Here is a 22,001-nt window from a genome sequence, read left to right as displayed (position 1 = left end):
CATTACGATCATTTTTAATGATATTCAAAGTGTCAGTACAAACATTTTCACGAGCTTCTTTTTGTTCCATCGTAAGAATTTTCGGCACCAGTTTTGAATACACTATTCTCATGTTAAATTGGCAACGTAAAATTTGCTTTGCACATTCTTTGTCAACTCCTACAGATACACCAATTTATCGAATACTCAACCGACGGCCAGACTGAATCAGATTATCTACTTTCACAATAATTTCACACGTTTTTGACGTTGAAGGTCGTCCTGGGCATGAGTCAACTTCAACGTTTTCTTCGTCATCTTCGAAGCTTGGTATTTTGCCCATCATCAGCAAATGTATTTTAATTTGTTTAAATAATCAGCGACCAATTGCACAAAAAATTATTCGTTTAACCGGCTTCAGGCACCTTATGCTCTTCTTCAGAAGGCTGTACACAAAATATATTACAAATAAGTAAAAGCGAAATAAGACTCGGTGGATCTTCAGACTTGCATTAACCTCAGTATGGAAGACTGCAGCGGGGAAATACGTCAATGTAGCACGTACTTGTCAGTGACTTGCCTGACTGTATCAGCATTCAAGACAGGCTGTTTGTACAAGAACATTGTCCTCAATTGTATTTGACACAGCACCGCAGAAGACCACTCAAAGTTATGTATATTTCAGTCTTTAAATATTCGTGTTGTAAATAAACTTATTAATGTGTTACCTTTTTGTAGATGCCTGTCTGTCTTTCTTGGCCACCTCAACCACTGACACGTCACAGTATGCGGTGACAATTACAGTCCCTGCTGTGTCTCTACTCGGTCTCTTCTGTGGGTCTCAACTACGAAAGGTTCCGACTGCACCCCTACCGGCTACAACCGACTGACTCACCCCTACCTAATGGGGACATCGACCACATCAGTTTCGGCAGCTCTCTCTCTGCAACCACGCGACAACAATTTTACTACCGTGCTTAGTGCTTCGTGGACAACGACTTCCCTCCAGAATAAATCACTACTTACAACGAATGATGTGTCACTATATGTAGCGGCTAGACACCTTATAATTTAATTAATAAGTTTACAAGCAATGTAAATATTCTCTCATATGCGCGAGTTATGTGTGTGTGTGTGTGTGTGTGTGTGTGTGTGTGTGTGTGTGTGTGTGTGTGAGAGAGAGAGAGAGAGAGAGAGAGAGAGACTGAATACGTCTTTTATTTGTTAAAATAAGTGTTACTCACTACAGGGCTATTACAAATGATTGAAGCGATTTCATAAATTCACTGTAGCTCCATTTATTGACATATTGTCACGACACACTACAGATACGTAGAAAAACTCATAAAGTTTTGTTCGGCTGAAGCCGCACTTCAGGTTTCTACCGTCAGAGCGCTCGAGAGCGCAGTGAGACAAAATGGCGACAGGAGCCGAGAAAGCGTACGTCGTGCTTGAAATGCACTCACATCAGTCAGTCATAACAGTGCAACGACACTTCAGGACGAAGTTCAACAAAGATCCACCAACTGCTAACTCCATTCGGCGATGGTATGCGCAGTTTAAAGCTTCTGAATGCCCCTGTAAGGGGAAATCAACGGGTCGGCCTGCAGTGAGCGAAGAAACGGTTGAACGCGTGCGGGCAAGTTTCACGCGTAGCCCGCGGGAAATTGGCTCATGCCACAACTGGAGACCGACAGCGCCGACTTCATCTTTCAACAGGATGGTGCTCCACCGCACTTCCATCATGATGTTCGGCATTTCTTAAACAGGAGTTTGGAAAACCGATGGATCGGTCGTGGTGGAGATCATGATTAGCAATTCATGTCATGGCCTCCACGATCTCCCGACTTAACCCCATGCGATTTCTTTCTGTGGGGTTATGTGAAAGATTCAGTGTTTAAACCTCCTCTACCAAGAAACGTGCCAGAACTGCGAGCTCGCATCAACGATGCTTTCGAACTCATTGATGGGGACATGCTGCGCCGAGTGTGGGAGGAACTTGATTATCAGCTTGATGTCTGCCGAATCACTAAAGGGGCACATATGGAACATTTGTGAATGCCTAAAAAACTTTTTGAGTTTTTGTATGTGTGTGCAAAGCATTGTCAAAATATCTCAAATAATAAAGTTATTGTAGAGCTGTGAAATCGCTTCAATCATTTGTAATAACCCTGTACAATTTGTAGTATGTGATGTATCGAAGCTGGATCAGCGGCTCATCTCTGAAGGCCACAAGTAAATAAAAATGTACTCAGAAAACGGTCACCTAAAATGGTTGCAGAGACCTTACCAAACATCTGACCTTCCAATGTGACATCAGGATTCAATTAGAACCACGATGCGCCTGCTCAAACCTTTCTGTGCTCCACAGATGGAAGGATACATACAGTACGTATCTTTCAATTCCTCTTTCGTCGTGTGACAGGGCATATTTCCGTCGTGAAGGCATCAAACAAGGGCCGACAAGTTGTGCTCGTTATTTGGACATGAAGGCATAGTTACACATTTGAAGATCACAGGCTGGTTAAGTGGTTCCAAAATTTGGTTCTGCAGGGTGCCGAGAGAGTTTTAGTGGTGACATAAGTGCTTAGCAACAGAAACGAGTTATTCCTACGATAGAGTTTCTGTTATTTTGTCCATCTTCTACAGGTCCTTCAGATCAAGAGAAAATCGACAGGTGGTCATCTTTTTTAAGATGGCTGGCGGAGATACTAAGTTATCGTGATACAAGAACACCTCATATCGAGCATGAACATTTACATGTGCGAAATAAATTAAATCACAAACAGTTCTTGCTATCTGTGATGTAGTGTCGTATTGAAGCACTTATAAGAAGGAAGATAACTTTAGATGAATATTGTTGGTCAGCTTATCAAAATGACTTAGAGAAAATAAGCAGGAAATGGTTACTCCACATGAACAACTTCCAGCAGATAAACACCGTCTGTATTGATAGCATCTTCTCTCTCGTAAGTGCGGCTATCCATAGGCCCTTGTAAACCGTCTGATCATCTCTCTACTCTGGCGAATACTCGACAACAACAGATAACAGTTTGTGGAGTGTTTTTGTGTAAAATGCCCACAAAAATAAATTACAAACAAGGAATATATACTTGTTAGCAAGTCGCGTACGGTCACTGGCAAGGAATATGTTGGCTCTGGTAATCGCAGTCTCGGCGGTGTTGGCCGCTGGATCAGCACAGAGCGCCACTAACAGATTCCCTGACGGGTTCTTGTTGGGCGCTGCCACGGCTGCCTATCAGATAGAAGGAGGCTGGGACGAAGATGGTGAGTGCGAAGTGTCAAACCAACACGAGCAATCCCTGTACTCTAATAGGTCACCTTAGACACAATGTTTACACCACCATCACTGTTGAGTCCATTATTTGTGATAACGACCTGGCTGCCTTCTGCAGGTTTCAGAAGTGTGACTTGTATGTCTCTCTAGGTAAGGGTGAAAGCATCCAGGACTACTTGTTCCACAACTACCCGGAATACACACTGGGGATGACGGGGGATGTCGCCTGTGACTCGTACCACAAGTACAAGGAGGACGTGCAGATGCTGAAGAACATAAACGTGAGTATATTTCCCGAAACGTGACGTGCAGTTTGCGACTTTTCCTAACACTCGAAATTGTGAAGTGACATCCATCTTCAGCATACAGTTATTTTTTATCGCGTGACAATAAGTTCGTTACAAACTAATTATTTACGTTCAACATTCCGGCTGGTGAATATTAGTGGTTTTGAACATGACGTTAACCGAAGATAGACAATAAAAAAGCAATAAATAAATACTTTTATCAAAGGGATCCACAGATCTGACTTGCCATCGTGTTATGTTTGAGTTTACTAGTGTGTTGGGGAAGCTGTAGATGGTTTACTTATTGGGAATGTGCAACTGAATAAAACTGGATATATTACTCATTAGCTTTATTTATCATCTAAACAGTTCAGCAGCGCGGGGTAGGCGCGTGGTCTGAGGCGCCTTGTCACGGTTCGAGCGGCTCCCCCGTCGGAGGTTCGAGTCCTCTCGGGCATGGGTGTGTGTGTTGCCCTTATCATAAGTTAGTTTAAGTTAGATTAAGTAGTGTGTAAGCTTAGGAGACAATGATCTCAGCAGTTTTGTCCCATAGTATCTTACCACAAATTTTCAGAATAGACAGTTCACAGTTACAATGAAGAGCCAAGGAAACTGGTACTCCTGCCTAATATCGTGTAGGGCCCCGCGAGCACACAGAAGTGCTGCAACACGACGTGGCACACGAATAATGTCTGAAGTGGTGCTGGAGGGAACTGACGCCATGAATCCTGCAGGCCTGTCCATAAATCCATAAGAGTACGAGGGGGTGGAGATCTGTTCTGAACAGCACGTTGCAAGGCATCAAAGATATGCTCCGTAATGTTCGTGTCTGGTGAGTCTGGTGGCCAGCGGAACTGTTTCAACTTAGAAGAGTGTTCCTGGAGCCACTCTATAGCAATTCTGGACGTGTGCGGTGTCGCATTGTCCTGCTGGAATTCCCCAAGTCTGTCGGAGTGCACAACGGACATGAATCGATGCAGGTGATCAGACAGGAGTGTTTCGCAACGAAACATTTCATGACTTGCAAGATAAATCGTTAGAGCGAAGCTCTAACATTTTGAAACTTGTGTACTGATTCGACTTTCTCTATAACTCACCAGAAGCGGTTAGGGGTCATCATACTGTAGCTGTTGTGTAAAGAAATACTGCGACGTAAATCTTCGGAAGTAGTAGCTTTATACCTTCTAAGTTGCCTTCATAGGTTATAGATCTGTAATGGAGAACTAAGTCCTGCGGGGAAGCATGAGAGGAGACCAGAGGAGAGAAGAGTAAGATGATTTGCACATTTACTGTGTGGTGGTGTCCGTAAGGAAGCCTCACTTTACTGTGTTCTTCATTACAAGTTAGACCTGATTGATCGGAATCTGCTTTTTGCGAGCTCCGACCGCTGAGTTTGGCCTCTGAGAGAGTAGATCTCCTTCCCTGAGCTATGTTTAACTTGATTAACCAGCGAAATTCTTCCTAACAGAGGAAGATCTGCTGGCACGAGTTCTGGCCGCTGCACTGGAAACCGAAGAGACACCAGGTGGGATGGAGTGTGGGTACCACAACATGCTTCGTAGGTACAACGCCTTTCTTCGTGTCTCTTCAGCCAAGAAGGGACTTTCTTTCAGCACCGCTGTGCTCTGTCACTCTGGGAGAAGCTCCGTATGAACCAACATCCGTCTTTCTTCCGTTCCTAAACGAAGTTTTTTGTGTAAGAGCCTCACATTTAGCGGCGTTCTACGGTTTTCAATGACTTAGGGCATTTTCTTCACATGCCCGATATGGATCTGCACTGTCCATCCCAAAAATCACGACTACATTTGGCAGGCAGTAGCGCGTTTTCTGCTAAGCTTCCTCCATCTTATAAAACTCGCTCGCAAGTGGACGCTAGAGGAAGCTGTCCCTGCTGCGGAACTGACACCGCGCCTCCACAGTGCGTCGGAGGAAGCTCCGCCAGCCCTGGGCCACTGCGTGACCGCCACGCCTCCTGCTCCCTCCTCAGAAGAAGCACAACGGGGCACCTGGCCAACCCAGCCGTGTCGTCCAGTTTACTTCTAAAACATTTCCTTACTTCCCAATAACATGCGAGTGCGTTTTTATACTACTGCAAGTAATGATCACGCATACCTTTAAGATCAATTACGTGGACGTCTAATTTCAATCTTGTGAATTTCCTTATGTTGCGGGTCCATTACGAAAAACGATCTCATAACACGGTTGATTAATACACTGCTGCCCGTTAAAATTGCTACACCACGAAGATGACGTGCTACAGACGCAGAATTTAACCGACAGGAAGAAGATGCTGTGATATGCAAATGATTAGCTTTTCAGAGCATTCACACAAGGTTGGCGCCGGTGGTGACACCTACAACGTGCTGACATGAGGAAAGTTTCCAGCCGATTTCTCATACACAAACAGCAGTTGACCGTTGTTGTGATGCCTCGTGTAAGGAGGAGAAATGCGTACCATCACGTTTCCGACTTTGATAAAGGTCGGATTGTAGCCTATCGCGATTGCGGTTTAGATTAGTTGTAGATTTTGCATGGAATGCTCTTTCTGGATTCAGAAACTGACATTCACTAACTCGGTGTGACACTTAGAATAATTCAGAATGAGTCGCGGGTATGACAAAAAAAATATCAAACGAATTTACTAGGATATTTGAGCATCGCCCCATTAACAAAGTCAACGATGAGAGAATTGTCAAATATTTTCCACTATGTTTGTAAAGCAGCAAGAATAACAGATACATTTAAGATGTGTTACGATCCGTGGCTCTACCCTTCATTCGATCCCTGTGATAATGCACGACCGCATGTTGCAGGTCCTGCACGGGCCTTTCTGGGTACAGAAAATGTTCGACTGCTGCCCTGGCTAGCACATTCTCCAGATCTCTCACCAATTGATGGTGGCCGAGCAACTGGCTCGTCACAATACGCCAGTCACTACTCTTGGTGAACTGTGCTATCGTGTTGAAGCTGCATGGGCAGCTGTACCTGTACACGCCATCTAAGCTCTGTTTGACTCAATGCCCAGGCGTATCAAGGCCGTTATTACGGCCAGAGGTGGTTGTTCTGGGTACTGATTTCTCAGGATCTATGCACTTGGTGTAGCAATTTCAATTGCCAGTAGTGTAATTTGCGGAATATGATGTAGCAATTAGCAGTCTTCACAAAAGAAAAAGGATTCCACGAGCATACATTGGATTTCATATTGGACAGCTCTGGACACACCAGAGGAATATGTGGCACACCACAAACTAACAAGAAAATTCTCGAGAAAAAGATCAACCGACAGTTGCGGGAGGCACATAACGTAGGTTCTGCAACAAGACATCACATCAACTAGGATAAGCAGGAGGAATACAGAGACCTTCTCATGATCAAATACCGTCAGGTAAATTCTTGGTTTTTCCCAGTTAAATTGCTAAATGAATAGCGTGTAAAAACCGGTAATAGACACAAATTGGTGTATTTCCTCCTCTATTGGCATTAAATTAATTTAATGCGGTATTCCTTTTGTTATTATTGTGGTGTCACCGCCAGACACCACACTTGCTAGGTGGTAGCTTTAAATCGGCCGCGGTACATGTCGGACCCGCGTGTCGCCACTGTCAGTAATTGCAGACCGAGCGCCACCACACGGCAGGTCTAGAGAGACGGACTAGCACTCGACCCAGTTGTACGACGACCTTGCTAGCGACTACACTGAAGAAGCCTTTCTCTCATTTGCCGAGAGACAGTTAGAATAGCCTTCAGCTAAGTCCATGGCTACGACCTAGCAAGGCGCCATTAACCATTTCTAGAGAGAGAGTCTCACTTGTATCATCAAGAATGCTGTATACAAATGATGGATTAAAGTTAAGTATTCCAGCAGCTACGTACTTTTCTTTATAGCATTCATTACGTATCCTGTTTCAGACCTAAGCAAGCCGGCGTGATTTGACGCGTGCATTTCGGCCTCCTTCTCTAAAAACAGTGTCGGCATGTCTGCCGACACTTCAATTATCCTGCACTAATCTCTCATCTTCAAGTTCCTGTAGCAGCCAACTCTTTCAGTAATGTGTTCACCAGCGTAGAAAATGCATATACAGGGTTTATCATCTAATGCTTACTACTGATACGCCCACTAAACCCGCAGGGTAGGACAGGTGATTAGGATTGTGGAAAGGGCCAAATAAGGTGGCGGTCAGTTTCACTTCAAAATTACGATTCATTATAATTTAATAACACATTTAAAGCAAAACGGCACATAGCCGAACCTTTACAACTACGAGTTTCAAAATCCAATTATTTCATGGCTGAAGGCCTCCACACAAGAAATCTTAAAAACAAACAAGATAAATTTCAAGTGACTGAAGACAAGCAGTTAAAATTGCAAATAAAATAATTAAAATATATATGTATATATCACAGCTAGGCTGAAAGCCTCAAGGTACAAGTGGATAGAACAAACATAAGCAAGGTGCAATATCAATGGCTGAAGGCCACAATTAAATTTCAAAAGTTTGAAATATATTACCATAATCTTTTAAGGGAGAAGGCCGTAATGCTTTCGCTTAAGGAGACATTTTAAGAATAAGGCTTTAAGCGGCAGAAGACGCACAGTTGATTTTGCAAAAATTCAAAAAATAGCTTAAACCTTTAAGTTTTAAGTGGCTGACAGCGCACTAAATGAAAAGGTAGCACAACAACAGTAACTTTCAGCAAATATCCACTTGCTCGAATTCAGACTTACTTATACGGGCTGAAGGCCCTTGATTTACATAAAACACAATAAAAAATTTTCTTCCCTTAAAGCACTGGCTGTAATAGGTTAGCAACAGACCATTAAACACCCATGAAAAGGACAGTATAGACAACGGCACTCGGACGCCTCCAGGGAGGGGGGGGGGGGGGGGGCTGCCCTTGAAACATTAACGTTCACTCAGGTGAGACAGGTGGTGGGCCCAACTACACTTGATCTGTCAGTAACCCAACCAAGAGACAGTCACGGACCGACCGACCAAACGACTTGCTAGCCAGCATGAAAACTCAAAGACCAAACTGTTACGGACGTGATTATCCACAATGAAATAAGTATTAAGCTGTCAAAACTACACACAGTGTTGGACAGCGACAACAGGTGAGGAAAGGGAACTGCCTGAAATTAGGTTAGTGGCCAGGGCAAGTAACCGGAACACTAACGGCCACAAGGCAGAAAATTCGGCTGGTGCACTTGAATTGTAGTCAACCAGTATAGTTAATTCCACCAGACGGTAGCTCGATTTCACCACTACAAACACTCAGTGTTGCTCAAAGGAAAACCTCTCCAACAGCGAACCACCGAAACGAACGACACAACATGAACGGACGTCGCTTGGGTACTTAAGACACCACTCAACTTTGATGTCCTGGGTCGGTGAACCACGAAGCTCGGAGCGATCGGACAGCTCCACACGCTCTCTGACACAGCGCAGAGGCCGCCAGCGGACCCAGCCGACTGCGCCACACGGAGATATCCTCCCTGGTCCGCACCAACCGACCGACTGACTGCCCGCACACCCCCTAGCCGGAAACAAGACCAAAGCTGGTACACGGCGCAAATATCGATACACATCACTGCTGCCACAATTAGAAGGAGGAAGAATCACGGCATAACCGCGTCTCGTTACGGGTTTATTTAGTAAGCACGACAGTGTCACAGAGATGATCGACCAATTCCAGGGGCAGACGCTGCAAGAGAGATGTTTTGCATCACGATATGGTGTATTGTTAAAGTTACAAGAGCGTAGGTTTCTAGAACAAATATACTGCAATAATTTGTACTGTAGGTTTATAGCCGCGACTAACACACTCTTAAATTTTCATTTGGTGGAGAATTTTTTCATTTGCTCCTAACTGCATACTCTTGATCTGTATTGAGGTTGTAATTTATTCTGCTGCCTTAAAAAATGTCCTTCTTTATTGTTTTCTCTTCAACGTTATTCATTACTCAAGTTACCGCAGCCTGTGAGCCTTTAGAGCTCAGCTCATTCCATCTTCATTTGTGAATATCTCATTTCTTGGAATGGTATCTCTTTTATGTATTCCTATTAGCCGTTACTACCATTTTGAAAGTTCTGTGCCACCAGTAGAAGCCTCATGGCGTTTGTCAGCTCCTATTGTTTTTTCTGATATTAAAGTGCTCTATAAATATGTTTTTCCTTGCAATCTTTTACATATACAGGGTGTTACAAAAAGGTACGGCCAAACTTTCAGGAAACATTCCTCACACACAAATAAAGAAAAGATGTTATGTGGACATGTGTCCGGAAACGCTTAATTTCCATGTTAGAACTCATTTTAGTTTCGTCAGTATGTACTGTACTTCCTCGATTCACCGCCGGTTGGCCCAATTGATGGAAGGTAATGTTGACTTCGGTGCTTGTGTTGACATGCGACACATTGCTCTACAGTACTAGCATCGAGCACATCAGTACGTAGCATCAACAGGTTAGTGTTCATCACGAACGTGGTTTTGCACTCAGTGCAATGTTTACAAATGCGGAGTTGGCAGATGCCCATTTGATGTATGGATTAGCACGGGGCAATAGCCGTGGCGCGGTACATTTGTATCGACATAGATTTCCAGAACGAAGGTGTCCCGACAGGAAGACGTTCGAAGCAATTGATCGGCGTCTTAGGGAGCACGGAACATTCCAGCCTATGACTCGCGACTGGGGAAGACCTAGAACGACGAGGAGACCTGCAATGGACGAGGCAATTCTTCGTGCAGTTGACGATAACCCTAATGTCAGCGTCAGAGAAGTTGCTGCTGTACAAGGTAACGTTGACCACGTCAATGTATGGAGAGTGCTACGGGAGAACCAGTTGTTTCCGTACCATGTACAGCGCGTGCAGGCACTATCAGCAGCTGATTGGCCTCCACGGGTACACTTCTACGAATGGTTCATCCAACAATGTGTCAGTCCTCATTTCAGTGCAAATGTTCTCTTTACGGATGAGGCTTCATTCCAACGTGATTTTATTGTAAATTTTCACAATAACATGTGTGGGCTGACGAGAATCCGCACGCAATTGTGCAATCACGTCATCAACACAGATTTTCTGTGAACGTTTGGGCAGGCATTGTTGGTGATGTCTTGATTGGGCCCCATGTTCTTCCACCTACGCTCACTGGAGTACATTATCATGATTTCATACGGTGCTGCTAGAACATGTGCCTTTACAAGTACGACACAACATCTGGTTCATGCACGATGGAGCTCCTGCACATTTCAGTCGAAGTGTTCGTACGCTTCTCAACAGGAGATTCGGTGTCCGATGGATTGGTAGAGGCGGACCAATTCCATGGCCTCCACGCTCTCCTGACCTCAACCCTCTTGACTTTCATTTATGGGGGCATTTGAAAGCTCTTGTCTACGCAACCCCGGTACCAAATGTAGAGGCTCTTCGTGCTCGTTCGTATTGTGGACGGCTGTGATACAATACGCCATTCTCCAGGGCTGAATCAGCGCATCAGGGATTCCATGCGACGGAGGGTGGATGCATGTATCCTCGCTAACGGAGGACATTTTGAACATTTCCTGTAACAAAGTGTTTGAAGTCACGCTAGCACGCTCTGTTGCTGTGTGTTTCCATTCCATGATTAATATGATTTGAAGAGAAGTAATAAAATGAGCTCTGACATGGAAAGTAAGCGTTTCCGGACACATGTCCACATAACATATTCTTTCTTTGTGTGTGAGGAATGTTTCCTGAAAGTTTGGCCGTACCTTTTTGTAACACCCTGTATGTATATATGAATAACAGAAATCAAAAATTTGTTTCTTAGGCGAAATGTCTGATATTAAAACAAGAGTGAGTATATTCTTCATAATTCTTCAGTATTATTCTGGAAAAGTCTTTAACGATTTTGGAAACAGAAGTACAATGAATAACGACTCGCAAACTAAAATTCCTTTACGTATCAATCTCTTCCAGCTAAATACAACTGGAGATACACTTCCTAAAAAAAGATATTAGAGATATACATGTCGACGTCACAAGCAGACGATAAAGCGAAGCGGCTGCGGGAAAAATGGGAACAAGTGTAATGAGAAATGATCGTCGGAAAGAGTGATTCATGGCATACTACAGTCAAAAGAACTTTCAGCAAAAGGAAAAACAAATGCGCCAAGAAGAGTGCAAGCGGAATTCCGTTGTTAAACGCAGAGGAGAGAGATAGCAGGCTGCAAGAGAACGTTGGGAGCCTTTTGGAAGGGAAAAAAATCTGTCAGCTGATGTGATAGCAGAAGAAATGAGTGTCGATTTGGAGGGCAGACGGTATCAAGTTTTAGAGTCGTAGTCGACCAGGAGTTTGGAATATATGCGAAGAAACAAGCTGGGAGGGATATATGTTTGACATTCTCAGAGTAATAGATATACATTTAGAGGTAGGCAGGTCATACACAATATATGGGAAACATGAAGAAACAATAAGAATGGAAGACTAAGAGAGGACTTCTCGGAGTAGAGGCATGGATGTTGTCTTTCTGGTCTCCTCCTCAACCTTTATAAAATAAAAGAAATGTGGACAACCACAACGAAGTATAGCAACATCTATTCTGAAGGATATTCCCACTACAGAGATGGAATGTCAGTTTACACGGTATTACAAAATACGTACTGAGACAATCTAAAAAATATTATAACGTACGATAGCTTCAGCAACTATTGGTGACGTACCTACAGAATTCAATAGCTCGTTTTGTTTTGGGAAACAGTTTCTTAACGTGCCTTATCCAGTTTGGCTTCTATGTGAATCTACACGGATGGAGAAAATTGCAACAACAACAAAAAATTAATGTCGAGTAACGAAATTTCGGGAATGCATCTGTCTAGGTAAAATATCAAAGTGGTTAACATTGCAAGATCGCAGGTTAATGTAAGTGCGAGCATGCCATTGCAAATGTGAAATGCTGGTACATTAATGAGCTATTTAACCTCCAGAATGTTGGGTGCAAGCATGTAGATGGGTATGCATTATGTTTTACACGGATGTCGGCTTGTGGGGTGTAACACCTCCGCTTTTTATCCCGACCTGATCTGATGGAATAGCAGCCCAATAGTTATTATTAACATGACTGTGAACCTAATGGGGCTGGTAATTGGAATTGACTGCTACGGAAGTTGTTACTTTCCAGTTCGTCTTGTTCAATACTATAATAGTGAATGTATGGTAATAAGGAACACCAGCACAGTTTTACTAATTACGAACTTATATTCTTCTCAGAACACAAAAAGGAGGCAGCCATTGCCTTCGTCATACATATCTAATTACGGCTAATCTCAGCACAGGCTTTCTTCATTTGCCATTGTCGTCACACGCTAATCCATCAGTGCATCCAACACTGCAATCCAAGGTTAGGCCGGCGTGGTAGACGCGAAACTAAATATCGGCACTAGTAACGTCACTGATCACTTTTATAAAAATACTTCATCACTTTCCGGGTATTTATTTATTGTTTAGGGGTCTAACCACGGCGATGGTGACACCCTTCTCGGTTAAAAACCCTGTATTCCAATAATGGCCTCCACACACACACCATTCCCACCAACCACTCTGGCGCATCTCGACACTCGCTCTTGCAACACGTCACAATCGATTGTTCGCCCTATCGATCTGCGCCGAGTGCAAAGTTATAGTAAGGGCCTACGGACCCCTTACAAATTCGATGGTTGTTGTACTTGGTCGGTCAGTATAAGAACGGTTAAAGCAGTCGCTGGAGTTGTGGTCCGATGATGTTCCATAAGTGCTCGACTGGAGACGGATCTAGTGATCGAGCAGGCGAAGGCAACATTTCAGTATTCTGTAAAGCATGATGGGTTACCACAGCGGTATGTGGTAGACGTTAAGGGGCTCCGGAAAGGCTCAAAATCATGAAAAGTTCAATTTTTACTTTTTTGAGTTTTCTGAATCTGCAGACTATTACCTTTTAATAGATATATAATTTATTCAATTCCGAAGACTACAACTATTTTTAAATTTTTTTTGAAATGTGTTCTACATGGGCGTGACCCACTGTGGCGCTGTTAAACTGCTGTCAAATGGTGTTATTATTAACGTCCGTGTTCATCAGGTACATTTTAGTGATGTGAAATAAAGTATGTGTTGTGGCTAACCTGTGATGGTTCAATATATATCGCTGGTATGATTGTCGATTGTTTCATGTTTATTTATTTTTTTATTATTTACTCTGTCGTTATCTCGAAAATATTCGTAATTAATTCTGTTTCTTGAGTCTCTGTTTTGTTGAAGTATAATAATGAGTAAAAGTAAAGTTATTAGAAATCCTCTGAAGGCTTTTAAGAAAAGGAGAAATGTTGGAATCTTTTTTTTTCATACTTCTTCAACCGATGAAAATCCCCAACATAGCTTGTGTCCCAAAGAAGAAGACAGTTGGTGTAAATATAACAAAGGATTGCTAACTGGTGAAGTGTACACTCATAAGCATAGTCTGCCTCATGCAATAATGGAGGTGATGAAACCTATTTTCAGAGACTTAGCAGCACCTGAACTGTTGAAAAAGTGTATTCACGGAAAAACTCAAAACCCCAATGAAAGTGTAAATAGTGTTATATGGTCGAGAATCCCCAAGACTGTATTTGTTGGAATAGAAACACTTCACTTTGGTGTGTATGATGCTGTTGCGACTTTCAATGACGGCAACATTGTAAGGTGCAAGGTATTTAGAAATATAGGAATGAAGATAGGTTCTAACATGGTACGAGCGATGCTTGCTTTAGACAAGGAACGCCTTCGGGCTGCAGACAGGGCTGTAAAGAGTCTAGAAATACAAGCAAGAGTAAACGGGAGGAGGAACAAGAGGAAGTTGGACGAGGAGTTTGCAGAGGATGAAGATAATCCATCCTATGGACCTGGAATGCACTAAAAAGTTAATCCAATCTTTGTCGCTCGATTCCCAAAACTTTTATTTTCTCATATTAATTACATGTTTTCAAAGGATCTTCCAAACATATTTGTTTCAAACTTTCAGTAAATGTTACACAGTACCTTCTGCATAATTTAACACAGCCTTTTTCCAAAAAACGGTATATTTTTGAATATATAAATAAAAAATTGCAAAAAAATGTTGTGAATTTTCATTACAATTGAAAAAAAATCATCTTTAATAACTGAACTAAAATTTTGTAAAATCCCTGTGTTACGTTGTAGCCCATATTCCAATAAATAATCTGTAAAAAGTTCAACTTCCTACCTCAAATACTTTGTGAGGAAAGATGTAATTTAGAAGCGTTAATTTAACATTGCAAGTATAGGGCGTTCCGGAGCCCCTTAACCCAATTGGAAAACACCCCCTGGAATGTTGTTCACGACTGCCAGCACAACAAGTCGGATCACAAGACTGACACACGGATTTGCAGTCAGGGTGCGCGGGATGACCACGAGAGTGTCCCTGCAACCCGGACCACAGCTCCAGGTGTGGCTCCTGTGTGTCTAGCACTCAAGCAGGGTAGTCGCTGCCTCTCAGCTAGCATCCTTCTAACCAACACACGACCATCAACAGCACAGAGGCAGAAGCAGCTTTCATCATAAAACACAACAGACCTCCACTCTGCCCTCCAACGAGCTCTCGCTTGACACCACTGAAGTCGCAGGTGGCTGCGGTTCGGAGTCAGAGGAACGCACGCTACAGTGCGTATGACCCGGAGCTCCCCTTCAAGTGACCGGTTTGTGACAGTTCGTTGTGTCACTGTGGTGCCAAATGCTCATCAAATTACTGCTACAGATGCAGTTATGATGCCAGAGCCATAAGCCGAACACGGTGGTCTTTCCTCTAGGTAGTGCCACGTGGCCGGAAGCCACGTCCGACCTATACTTGAGTATTGCTCATCAGTGTGGGATCCTTACCAGGTCAGGTTGACAGAGGAGATAGAGAAGATCCAAAGAAGAGCGGCGCGTTTCGTCACAGGGTTATTTGGTAAGCGTGACAGCGTTACGGAGATGTTTAGCAAACTCAACTGGCAGACTCTGCAGGAGAGGCGCTCTGCATCGCGATGTAGCTTGCTGTCCAGGTTTAGAGACGGTGCGTTTCTGGATGAGGTATCGAATATATTGCTTCCCCCTACTTAAACCTCCCGAGGAGATCACAAGTGTAAAATTAGAGAGATTCGAGCGCGCACGGATGCTTTCCGGCAGTCGTTCTTCCAGCGAACCATACGCGACTTGAACAGGAAAAGGAGGTACTGACAGTGGTACGTAAAGTTCCTTCCGCCACGCACCGCTGGGTGGCTTGCGGAGTATAAATGTAGATGTTCTTGCGACCATACTTTCTCGTGACCGCCGCTGCCAGTAGACATATAGAGTGGCTATACTCCAGCCATGTCTTCCTGCAATATCGCAGAAGGAACATCCTTGTATCCTTACTACACGACCTGGTTCAAACTTAGTGAGGTTTTGATAATGGCGTCTTCGTGGTCTTAAAGGTATTCTTGACCAACATCAACTCAAAGGTAAATAGCACTCATGCTCATTACAGCGCGTATTTAAAGCAAATCTGATTTGCATCCTTATAGCGACGATACTAACGCTACTCTTACTCGACTGGCGCGAAATATGAACGGATATAATCTTTCACATGTAGAAACTACCAACTCCTTCTTGGTGTTAAGATTCTTTTTCCGTAAGTGTATATCAAGTTTTCTTTTAAGGCTTTCATGCCTTTACCGCTGAAATGCGTGAAATTCAATCCATCTATTGTCTTTTGCTATTTCTGTCTTCTAACGAGAGCCTTCAATAGATCTTCAGCTACTATGTCACTGTGTCGTTGCTGATAGTGCGTGTGCAATTCGTCGCATTCTCGCGTCCTGCAGGTTCATACAGAAATCGAAATCCATATGGTATGAATTTTCTGGGATTAGGTTTTATAGTACCCATAAATCTATCATCAATGGCTGGGGTTTCTGAAAGCGCAATGTACAGTGTCTTCAACTATCTTCTTAAACTGGGCCGCGCGGGATTAGCCGAGCGGTCTCAGGCGCTGCAGTCATGGTCTGTGCGGCTGGTCCCGGCGGAGGTTCGACTCCTCCCTCGAGCATGGGCGTGTCTGTTTGTCCTTAGGATAATTTAGGTTAAGTAGTATCTAAGCTTAGGGACTGATGACCTTAGCAGTTAAGTCCCATATGATTTCACACACATTTGAACATTTTTTCTTAAACTGGTCCCAGTCGGCGCGTTGAAATTTCCGTCGAGGTTACGGGACTGTAATAGCAAATAGAAATTTCGTATCGTACTGGATGATTACTGGACTTTGTTGTAGGCCTGATGACTGTGATAGCGGTGCAAACCTTTCATTGCAAGATATTGGTGAGCACTCAGGAGAACAAATGTTTTTGCCACCTGCCGCATCTAATTGTCAGATCCAGAATGAGATTTTCACTCTGCAGCGGAGTGTGCGCTGATATGAAACTTCCTGGCAGATTAAAACTGTGTGCCCGACCGAGACTCGAACTCGGGACCTTTGCCTTTCGCGGGCAAGTGCTCTACCAACTTTTTTTTTTTTTTTTTTTTTTGTTAATCTCATTTTGTTCGGTATTGTTCGTTTCATTTGTTCGTGGCGGACGTCACCTGACGCCCATTGAAGTTCGTTATTGATCCATTCACTCAGTTTTTTTATTACAGAGGGCAGCTAACCAACTGAGCTACCGAAGCACGACTCACGCCCTGTACTCACAGCTTTACTTCTGCCAGTACCTCGTCTCCTACCTTCCAAACTTTACAGAAGCTCTCCTGCGAACCTTGCAGAACTAGCACTCCTGAAAGAAAGGATATTGCGGAGACATGGCTTAGCCACAGCCTGGGGGATGTTTCCAGAACATTCTGGAAACATCCCCCAGGCTGTGGCTAAGCCATGTCTCCGCAATATCCTTTCTTTCAGGAGTGCTAGTTCTGCAAGGTTCGCAGGAGAGCTTCTGTAAAGTTTGGAAGGTAGGAGACGAGGTACTGGCAGAAGTAAAGCTGTGAGTACCGGGCGTGAGTCGTGCTTCGGTAGCTCAGTTGGTAGAGCACTTGCCCGCGAAAGGCAAAGGTCCCGAGTTCGAGTCTCGGTCGGGCACACAGTTTTAATCTAATTGTCAGATGGTTGCCTGTTCTGTCTAATAACGCTCCTCTTTGTCTCAGATGATAACAAACAATTTTTAAGCAGACAGAGTGTGATCAAAAGTGCCTTTCAGAACACACCAGCTACACGCTTGAAGTCACGCAAGCCACCTTCACCTACATCTACATGGCTGCTCTGCAAAACAAACTTAAGTGCCTGGCAGAGGGATCGTCGAACTACCTTCACACTAATTCTCTGCTATTCCCCTCTCGAAAATCGCGCGAAAAAAACGAACACCCATATCTTTCCGTGCTACCTGTGATTTCCCTCATTTTACTAAGATGATCGTTTCTCTCTATGTAGGTCGGCGTCAACAAAATGTTTTCGCATTTGGAGGAGAAAGTTGCTGACTGAAATTCGTCAGAAGATTTTGCCGCAACGGAAAACGCCTTTGTTTCAATGATGTCCACCCTAAATACTGTATCATGTCAGTGACACTCTCTCCCCTATTTTTCGATAATACAGAATGTGCTGTTGTTCTCTGAACTTTCTCGACGTACTCCGTCAATCTGGTAAGAATCCCACACTGCACAGGAGTACTTCGCCTTCCCCGTGGGAAATGATCCGGATTCGACAGCATTCGAATGTGATAAGAGACAGGCGGCCGTATCTTGAAAAAGCGGTGTTATTGTGGAAGTGTTGCATGTGAATCTGGTGTGGAGGGAAAGACGGAGGAGGAGTGTCCATATTATTGAAGGAAGTATGAAAGAAGCTGATGAAGTGACACAATGGTTGCCAGAGTTGAACACGAACGTGTAAATATTTTGTGTATTTACATGTGTATACTCTTTAATGGCATACGATACTAATAATAATAATAATAGTAATAATAATAACAATGATTCTGGAATCAGTATCAAGTGAATATGTCTTCAGAAGAAGTTGCAATCTTTTTCTACCTACCGATCACTATACTGATTAGGTGACGAGGCTCTTTTTCTTGGCTTTACAATAATGAACAGGAAATTGTATCTATCACTGATAAAATTTTGAAAATATAAGCTAAATAAAAAATAAGTAAATTTTTTTATGATGTTACTCGCACTCGTTATTTACACATCGTTTTGCAACAAACAGGCGAACGTGTACCGCTTCTCGATTTCCTGGCCACGCATCCTGCCAACTGGGGACCTTGACGTCATCAACCAGCCGGGTATCGACTACTACAACAACCTCATCAACGAGCTGCTCGCCAACGGAATCCAGCCTCTGGTGAGTTGCAGTAAACAGTTTTCTTTCTTTTTATTTCAAACAGGATAATCTTGAAGGCAAATGGTTTGAAAATGGTTCGTGCATCACACATCACTTCCGTTTAGGTTCTCCTGCTATTTTGGATATGAATTTTTGCGGGAAATTTACTTCTTCTTCTTCTACGTGTCTTTGTCTTCATTTCAGCATTAATGCTGCAGTAGACATCCTCTACAGCCTTACACCGCAGAAATAAATATTAATTTGCATCAGTTTTAACGCTCTTTTGTCTTCTCATAAGGGAATAATACCCCCTCCCCCCCCCCCCCCCCCAACGGGTCCTCGCTTTCGCTCGTCTTTAGCACAGGTACAGTACGTATGAGTACTTAGAGGTAACAAACGGCGCTTCCGTATGCTGCGCTCCTCGAATGTTTTTGAGAAATCAAGACTCACCGTTCTGTGAGCTTGTTGAGAAATCGTGGGAGAGCGCCGGCCGTTGAATAGCGCGCTAGCGGAAGCGGCAGAGGCTGCGTTCACACAGTGGGCTGTTCACAATATACATAAATGACCTGGTGGATGACATCGGAAGTTCACTGAGGCTTTTTGCGGATGATGCTGTGGTATATCGAAAGGTTGTAACAATGGAAAACTGCACTGAAATACAGGAGGATCTGCAGCGAATTGACGCATGGTGCAGGGAATGGCAATTGAATCTCAATGTAGACAAGTGTAATGTGCTGCGAATACATAGAAAGATAGATCCCTTATCATTCAGCTACAATATAGCAGGTCAGCAACTGGAAGCAGTTAATTCCATAAATTATCTCTGAGTACGCATTAGGAGTGATTTAAAATGGACTGATCATATAAAGTTGATCTTCGGTAAAGCAGATGCCAGACTGAGATTCATTGGAAGAATCCTAAGGAAATGCAATCCGAAAACAAAGGAAGTAGGTTACAGTACGCTTGTTCGCCCACTGCTTGAATACTGCTCAGCAGTGTGGGATCCGTACCGGATAGGGTTGATGGAAGAGATAGAGAAGATCCAACGGAGAGCAGCGCGCTTCATTACAGGATAATTTAGTAATGGCGAAAGCGTTACGGAGACGATAGATAAACTCCAGTGGAAGACTCCGCAGGAGAGACGCTCAGTAGCTCGGTAAGGGCTTTTGTTGAAGTTTCGAGAACATACCTTCACCGAAGAGTCAAGCAGTATATTGCTCCCTCCTACGTATATCTCGCGAAGAGACCATGAGGATAAAATCAGAGAGATCAGAGCCCACACAGAAGCATACCGACAATCCTTCTTTCCACGAACAATACGCGACTGGAATACAAGGGAGAACAGATAGAGGTACTAAAGGTACCCTCCGCCACACACCGTCAGGTGGCTTGCGGAGTATTGATGCAGATGTAGATGTAGAGTGGGCACCGACATCGGTCGGCAGATGTCGTCGCCAGATGTCGCCCCGTTACATCGACCGACAGCGAGGCCGCAGCGCTTCCCACGTCCTTCGTCGGCTTTGGGCGGAATCAAGGAAGTTAGATTAGGTTGGAATCTAGCGTACCCACGAGGAATTATCCGAACGGTCCGGAAATCGATAGATGTAATGTTAATGTACAAACAAATGATTACAGCTTCAGAAAAATTTGATAATTTATTCAAGAAAAAGGGCTTCAGAAACTTATCAAGTCAACACCGTGTTGCTACACCTCTGACCCTTACGCAAGCAGTTATTCGGTTTTTCACCGATTGAGATGTCTTTCTGAGGGGTGTCCCGCCAAATTCTGTCCAATTGGCGCATTAACTTGTCAAAATCCTGAGCTTGTTGGAGGTCCTGCCCATAATGCTGCATACGTTCTCCACTAGGGAGAGATCCGGTGATCTTGCTGGCCAAGGTAGGGTTTGGCAATCACATAGATAAGCAGCAGAAACTTTTGTCGTGTGCAGGCAGGCATTATCTTCCTGATATGTAAGCCCAGGGCGGTTTGCCGTGAAGTGCAACAAAACGAGGCGTAGAATATAGTCGACGTATCGCTGTGCTGTAAGGGTGCCACGCATGACAACCAAAGGAGTTGTTCTATGGAAATAAATAGCACCCCAGATAACCACTCCTGGTTGTAGGGCAGTACGACGAGCAACTGTCAAGCTGGTATCCCACCGCTATCTTGGGCGTCTCCACGAATGTATTGACTGGTGACCGGGACTCAGTCGAAGCGAGACTCATCACTGAAAACAATTCTACTATAGTCAATGAGATTCCAGGCCGAAGACGTGTCTGGAGATGGCCCAGACAGCGGTGGGGTACCAACCTGACTGCAGCCCGCCGTACGGCCCGACAACCGGGACTGGTGGTCTGGGGTGCCGTTTTTTTCATAGCAGGACTCCTTCGGTTGTCATCTGCGGCACCTTTACAGCCCACAGGCACGTCGACATTATCCCAGGGCCTGTTTTGCTGCCCTTCACGGCACGTCTCCTGGGTTTACATTTCAGCAAGATAATGCCCGTCCGCACGTGCTAGAGTTTCTACTGCCAGTGTTGCTGCTTTCCAAATCATACCATGGCCAGCAATGGGGCCGGATCTCTCCTCAATTGAAAATGGTTATGGCATTATGGGCAGGACCCCCCCCCCAAACCAGCTAGAAATTTTTACGATCTGATGCGTCAATTGGATAGAATTTGGCACGATATCCGACAAGAGAACAATCAATGCTATCCATCAATGCTAAACCGAATAGCTGTTTGCACAATGACCAGAGGTGGACCAATGCATTATTGACATGCTTAGTTTGTGGAGCGCTTTCTCTTGAATAAATTAGCCAATTTTTCTGAAATTGTGATCCTTCCTTGTCTGTACATCACATCTACGGGTTTTCGTCCTATTAGGATAATTCCTTCGTGCTTTGTCGCTTTGTTTTTTTTTCCTCCCTCTTTCTCATAGTGTATTTCAGTACTTTGCTCGTGAGTTGCACGTTCCAAGAACAGAGACACTTTTTGCCGTTGTAGGTCGTGAGGAGCGGGTTTGGAGTTGAGGGCGTCCCAATTGCTCATAAATATGTTGATTAGTCAGCTTGTCTGAAGCACCAACAGCTAACTGATATGCTAGAAACTGATTG

General features: G+C 44.0%; 1 protein-coding gene across 1 annotated transcript in view; it reads left to right on the top strand.

Moving 5' to 3' along the window:
- Positions 1-3,128: 3,128 nt before the first annotated feature.
- The window catches only part of LOC126095355 (myrosinase 1-like), a 76,987-nt gene continuing 58,114 nt past the window's right edge, over positions 3,129-22,001 (top strand). Inside the window, exons 1-3 of the mRNA XM_049910163.1 lie at positions 3,129-3,267; positions 3,428-3,558; positions 18,774-18,908. Of these exons, the coding sequence (XP_049766120.1) occupies positions 3,129-3,267; positions 3,428-3,558; positions 18,774-18,908 (405 nt within the window). The remainder of the gene's footprint in view (positions 3,268-3,427; positions 3,559-18,773; positions 18,909-22,001) is intronic.

The sequence above is a fragment of the Schistocerca cancellata genome, chromosome 8 (genome assembly GCF_023864275.1).
Source record: "Schistocerca cancellata isolate TAMUIC-IGC-003103 chromosome 8, iqSchCanc2.1, whole genome shotgun sequence".
In the NCBI taxonomy this organism is placed as follows: domain Eukaryota; kingdom Metazoa; phylum Arthropoda; class Insecta; order Orthoptera; family Acrididae; genus Schistocerca; species Schistocerca cancellata.
Note: the sequence above shows the minus strand (reverse complement) of the source record. Positions and strands in the feature narration are given on the sequence as shown.